Source organism: Lipotes vexillifer, unplaced genomic scaffold (assembly GCF_000442215.2).
Source record: "Lipotes vexillifer unplaced genomic scaffold, Lipotes_vexillifer_v1.1 scaffold1115, whole genome shotgun sequence".
Classification (NCBI taxonomy): Eukaryota; Metazoa; Chordata; class Mammalia; order Artiodactyla; family Lipotidae; genus Lipotes; species Lipotes vexillifer.
In genome coordinates, this window is record NW_006792080.1 from 1,104,237 (window position 1) to 1,110,239 (window position 6,003).

Here is a 6,003-nt window from a genome sequence, read left to right on the forward strand (position 1 = left end):
GACGCGGGTCACGGGTGGACACGTGCTGAGGAGGTGCAGGCATGTTCTGGGCCGCGGCGGCGCCAGAGTCTGCCGGGGAAGTGGATGCCGCCCCGCATCCGGCGGCCAGAGGGGGGCCCCAGCCGAGGCAGTGAGGGCGGGGCGCAGGGTGGCGGGAGGGGACCCCTCCAGTTACGGCAGTGGGGGTCCTGAGACCCTGCGGAGCGGGAGAGGTGGGGCAGGGCCCTGCGGCCTAAGGCCTTCCAGCACATTCTCTGGGAAGTGCTGTGACCTCCTATTTTTGCATAAAGTGTCCACCACTTAAGGCAGATCCAGTGGCGGACGGCCTGATGTGCGAGAAGACTGCCTTTTTTCTTGTTTTTAGTAAATTGTGCTAGGGATTCCTCCAATTTGTGATTTTTGTTTGTTTGTTGGCAAGCCACAGCTAAGAAGCCAGCTCCTGCCCTTCCTCTGCCTGCTTCCCCCACTGTGGCCCGACGGCTGGCCAGGGCACTCAGGGCGGGGACCCCGTTCCTGCCGCCGCTGTCCTTTGAGAGACCCACGTGTTTATCTCACGGAAGACGGAGCTGGTCACTTCAGGAAGCTCTTTGTGGAGGATGTGGTAGGCACCTTCGTAAATCTGCAATTAGGAGAGACAGGAAGTCATGGCTACCGCGAGTGACACATGTGGGCAAGGCAGCTGGGCAGCGGATGGAGAGGACCCCCTCTCCACGCACCCACGCCTGGGCAGCAGGTGGTCCTGCAAACAGCTGGAAAAGTCCCAACATGCTCATCAGATCCTTTCTTGAACCACTGTCCCCTCTCCACGCCACTCCCCCTCCAGCCTTGCCCCACCTGCGCCTCGTCTCCGCCCTGCGGGACCCCCGCTGCCCCTCACTCCCACCCGCCCACGGCGGTGGTCCCGAAACCAGCTCCACGGCCCTCACATCACGGTGGCCGGGGATCACATTCACTCTCGTAGGATTTGGCTTCTCAGCATCATTCAAAAGCTGACCCAGGGGAACCTTCCAGAAACACCTTCCTCCGTGGTTCCCACAGCTCTCGACCCTCCTGGTCTTGTTCCCGCCTCTCGGTCAAGGCTGCAGCACGCCGCCCTCCTGAGCTGCAGGCTGGTGCGGCCGACGCGGGGTCGGGCCTCTTTCCCCCTCTCCCCAGGAGCGCCGTCCAGGCCCCTGGCTGTAAAAACCACCCGTGTGCTCATGACTCAGAATCTGTATCTCCAGCCAGACCTCCCCTGAACTCTCCATGTGTCTAACCACCTGCCTACTTGCCATTTCAGCGATTTCCAACAGCTATCTCCAAGTGTGTTTGTTTTTTTCTTTAAACTGTAGTACACATCATATAACGTGAAATTTACCATCTTAACCACTTCTGAGCGTACGGCTCAGTGGTGTTAAGTATCTCTGCACGCGGTGCCATATTCTCATCCTGCACAACTGAACCCTGTCCCCGTTACAGCGCCCTCCTCCCAGCCCTTGAAAACACCACCCTACTTTCTTTTCTTTTTCTTTTTTCGGCTGCGCCACTCGGCTTGCGAGATCTTAGTTCCCTGCCCAGGGCCCCAGCAGTGAAAGTGCGGAGCCCTAACCATTGGACCGCCAGGGAAGTCCCTCTACTTTCTATTTCTATGAGCTTTGACTACTTTGCATATGTCATGTGCGTGGAATCACGCACTATTTGGCCTTCTGTGACCGGCTCATTTCGCTGAGCACAGCCTCCTCCAGGCTCACCCGTGTGGCAGCAGGCGTCAGAACTTCCCCCTTTTCGAGGTTGGAAAACATCCCCTTGCCTGGACGGACCACCTCCCCTCAGTGGGCACTGGGGCTGCATCCACCTCTTGGCTGCCGTGAACATGGGGTGGAAATATCTCTTTGAGACCCTGATTTCAATTCTTTTTCTGAATTTCAACTCTCTCTCGGGGGTGCCAACGTGGGACTTGCGGCTGGGACCGTCTCCCGCCGTGATGGGAGCGGCTTTCCTTCCCCTCCTTGCTCCTGCAGTTCGGCCGGGCCTCCCTCTGGCAGGGGTGTTGGGCCAGGGGCTGCCACTCTCAGCCGCGACGGAGGGGCGCTGGACAGTGCAGACACGTGAGAGCCTTTGTAGCACACCGCGCTGGGGCAAGCGGTGCGGCGGGCTCGGGGCAGAGAGCTGAGCACCAGTCCCGGCACCCAGGCAGCAGGTGTGGCACCTGCGGGGAGCTGCCGCGTTCCCTATAACCTAGCGGGAGGTGGCCCTCGACCGGGGTGTCCACTCGGCCGTGCCCAAGCTGGGGCGGCACTGTCCAGGGACACGTCTGTTAGCGCGTGTGCCCTGGGGTGGCGGTCTGCCCAGCGGACCACGCAGAGCCACCTTCAGGCTCTGCTGCCACGTGGCGGGGACACAGCCGGTGCACCTGCTCTCTCCCCATCCTCCAGCCAGGGGTCTTCCTGGTTCAGCCAGATACCCGGGAACTGCTCCACCTGAAACAGCATTTTCCATCCTGCTGTGCCTGACACGCCTAACGCTCTCCAAGGAAGACGACCCTTTCTGCCCGGAGGCCAGGTGCGGTTCTTTCCTTGACCGGACGAGCGACCAGCTAATGACTCTCGAGCTCCCACAGAATCAACAGACACCTCGTGCTCCTGGGACGTGCCTCCCCGGGGGCCAGGCCAGCCCTAAACCAAGGGTTCAGGCAGGTGCCCTAGAGGGACGTCACTCTCCCCGCCCCAGGGACGTGGGGCAGCTGCTCACCTTGAGCGTCTTGTCCTGGCTCTTGGCGGACTCCATGAGCAGGTAGGCGCCCCTGCTGTCACACAGGCGGTCGGCAGAGCCCTGCAGCAGCAGGAAGGGCAAGGTCAGCTTGGGCAGCGCCCGCTCCACCCTCGAGACGGCGTTGAGCAGCTGGATGCCGAAGCACACTTTCAGGCCTGCCCGGCAGATGAGGGGGTCCGTGTCGTAGATGTCCACCTGCGGGAGGAGAGAGACCGGAGCCCGTCAGTCCCTCGCAGTCCCTCCTGCTCTGGCTCTGAAGAGCCGACCCCGGCGGCGGGCCTGGGGTGGGGACCCCCGGTCAGTCCGGCCGCGCTGCCCCTGCTTCCAGCCTGCTCTGCGACCCCCCCATCCACGCCTGTGCCCTGGGATGGTTTCAGTATCAAGCTGTGGGTTTTCTTCACGTGAGCAGCATCATATGCTCGCTTTGATGAGTTCACACAGGAACAGCTCGGAAGATGTTTTGGTGTCAGTCTGAGTGGACTCTGTTTTCTCTAAGTCTGTCTGTCCTGACACAGTGTCCCCTGGTTGAAGAGGGCGAGGGGCACCCACGACTGCCGGGTCACAGGGCTGTCTGTGCGGGAACGAGGCCAGGGAAAGGCTTGGGCAGGACACCCCTGCGGGCTTCAGGACGTGGCTCCCGCAGGCTGCCTGCCAGCCTGAGAGGCAGGTCTGCTGTCCCCCTGCGCCTGTGGACGTGGCTGCCCCTCTGCCGGACACGCACAGCGGCCGGGCCCGCCCTCCTCAGCCGTCAGCCTGCCGGGACCTCCTCTGACACTGGCCTCGCCTGCAGCTGAGAACCTGACCATGCCCTTTGTGGGGGATACCCGGGCCCCATCCTTGACTTTCTGGCTTCCCTCCTCTTGGCCCAAGGGGACAGTGAGTGGCCTGCTTGCTGTGAGCTGAGGCGGGACACATGCCCACAGAACTCTCTGGACCATGACACCTCTTCCCTCACCTCTCTTTTCAAGAGCTGTGTGGTGTCAGGAGGGGTGAGGGAACAGAGGGTCAGCTGCCCGCGAGGAGGCTTGAGTGTCCACTGTGTCTCCATCTGACTCTCGGGCGGGGGCCGCGTCTCCCTGTGACGACTCCCCGCAGGGCCTCATCCAGGGTCCCGGGTCCACTTGGAGACGGACAGGCTGTCCCAGGTCCCCCACCACCCCGATTCCTCCGGAGCAGGCGAGCCAGGCCACTTGGGAAAAGCCACACGAGAAGAATGAGCCCCTTCCTGCAGCAGAGACGGCGGGCCTCCCGCGGGGCTGGGCCACCAGTCTGGGGGCCGAGAACATGGGAGCGGCAGGGGCTCCTTCAGGGTCTGCAAGGAGGGCTGCTCGGGAAGACGCGGCGGGGCCAGAGAGCCCTGGCTGCCGGGTGTCCCGGTGAACGAACGCCCAGGGCCAGGGCCCGCGAGGCCACCTCCTTCCTGAGCGGCTTGGCGCCTGCCCTGCTGGCCGCAGTGAAGCCCGGCAGGGCGTCGGCTCCGGGTTAACTGCTCTGACGGCCCAGGTGGCTTCCCACTCCTGGCTCTCTTCCCACGTCTGGGGCACGTAGGCGCTGTGTACACAATGGTCCATTCTAGACCTGGGAGGAGCGGCCAGCTGTGTCGGGGAAAGGGCAGGCCCCCATGCCAGCCACAACCGCGCGGGGTCAGAGGGGCTGCCGGGAAGGCAGGGCAGGGACCACCACCTCTCAGGTAAGCAGGCTCAGAAGCCCAAACCCTCCCCTAAGGTAACCAGCCCCGCCCAACCCCAGGGCCTTTGCTTTCTGAGGGCTTAAGACCTAAATCCACCGGAAGTTCTCCTAGTGGGGGAGGGTCGTGTCCTGTCCCCCAGGCAGGAGATGGACAGCGTTCTCCCTCCCAGCCCAGGCCAGGCCCAGAGCACCGGTCAGCAGCCTGAGCCCATTCAAAACCAAAGACCAAACAGTCGGTGCCCGAAGATCACTTACTGTGGGATTCCATCTCCACGACATTCTTAAAAGGACAAATTGGGGGCTTCCCTGGGGGTGCAGTGGTTAAGAATCCACCTGCCAGTGCAGGGGACACGGGTTCGAGCCCTGGTCTGGGAGGATCCCACGTGCCACAGAGCAACCAACCCCGCTCGCCACAACTACTGAGTCTGCGCTCTAGAGCCCTCGAGCCACAACTACTGAGCCTGTGCGCCACAACTACTGAAGCCCGCAAGCCTAGAGCCCGTGCTCTGCAACAAGAGAAGCCACCGCAATGAGAAGCCTGTGCACCGCAACAGAGTAGCCCCGGCTCGCCACAACTAGAGAAAGCCCGCGCGCAGCAACAAAGACCCAACACAGCCAAAAATAACTAAATAAATAAATTTATATTTAAAAAAAAAGGACAAATCAGAGAAATGTAGACCAGACTAGTGGTGGTCAGGCTTGAGGGCGTGGGGCTACAAAATGGCAACATGGGGTCTTTGTGGGGACAGCCTGACTCACCCCCGAGGGTATCCTGGTCGCCATAACCCTGTGGTTTTGCAGGATGTCAGCTCTGGGGCAAACTGGGCAAGGCACACAGCCCCTCTGAGTTACTTCTCACAACTGCACGTGAAGCAGAGATCTCAAAGCACAAGTTTAGTTGAAAGCACAAGGACTCGGTCTCTGGCGATCTCTCTTGTCCCCCTGTCCCCCATTTCTGGAGCACAGCCGCGAAGACATCAGCTGGAGGCTGTGGACCCAGGTTCAAGCCAGGGCATCTTTGCTCCAGGTGACCAACCTCTGGGGGTGTGTCCACTGGCTGAGACGTGAAGTCTTTTCTCTTGGGGGGAAACCCGGTGAGGAAGACCACCCAGCCCTGACGTTTCGCAGCTGTGTCATGTGGGCAAGGCTCTTCTCTCTGGGATGCAGTTTGCTGATCTGTGAAATGGGGGTGACGGTGGTCATGCCCCGGAGGACGCCGGGCTTCTGGATGGGACGTGCACCCTGGGGCCCAGGCTGGGTCTGCCCCACAGCGAGGCTAATGCCGTGCGGCTGCCTGACCCCAGCGCGGGGCAGCGAGCTGGGGCGTCACATTCCTCGGCCTGGGTTTCCCATCGAGGAAGGGTCCTCTTCCGAGCCCCAGCCTCTTCTGGCACCTTCCCTGTCGGGGGGTCTGAGGGCTCTCAGCAAGGTTGACTTGACAGCTGGGAACAGGCCAACTGGGGCGCCTGCCTTTTTTTTTTTTTTTTTGCGGGACGCGGGCCTCTCACTGTTGTGGCCTCTCGCGTTGCAGAGCACAGGCTCCGGACGCGCAGGCTCAGCAGC

The 6,003-nt window shown here is 61.7% G+C and overlaps 1 protein-coding gene across 3 annotated transcripts in view; it reads right to left on the reverse strand.

Moving 5' to 3' along the window:
• Positions 1-348: 348 nt before the first annotated feature.
• MGLL (monoglyceride lipase) overlaps positions 349-6,003 on the reverse strand; it is a 102,588-nt gene continuing 96,933 nt past the window's right edge. Inside the window, exons 7-8 of one of the 3 annotated variants that reach the window (XM_007465265.1) lie at positions 2,731-2,946; positions 349-619 (exon numbers count right to left, since the gene is read on the reverse strand). In XM_007465265.1, the coding sequence (XP_007465327.1) occupies positions 494-619; positions 2,731-2,946 (342 nt within the window). In that variant the 3' untranslated portion in view covers positions 349-493. The remainder of the gene's footprint in view (positions 620-2,730; positions 2,947-6,003) is intronic. The other 2 variants (XM_007465266.1, XM_007465264.1) reach the window with 2 other exon arrangements.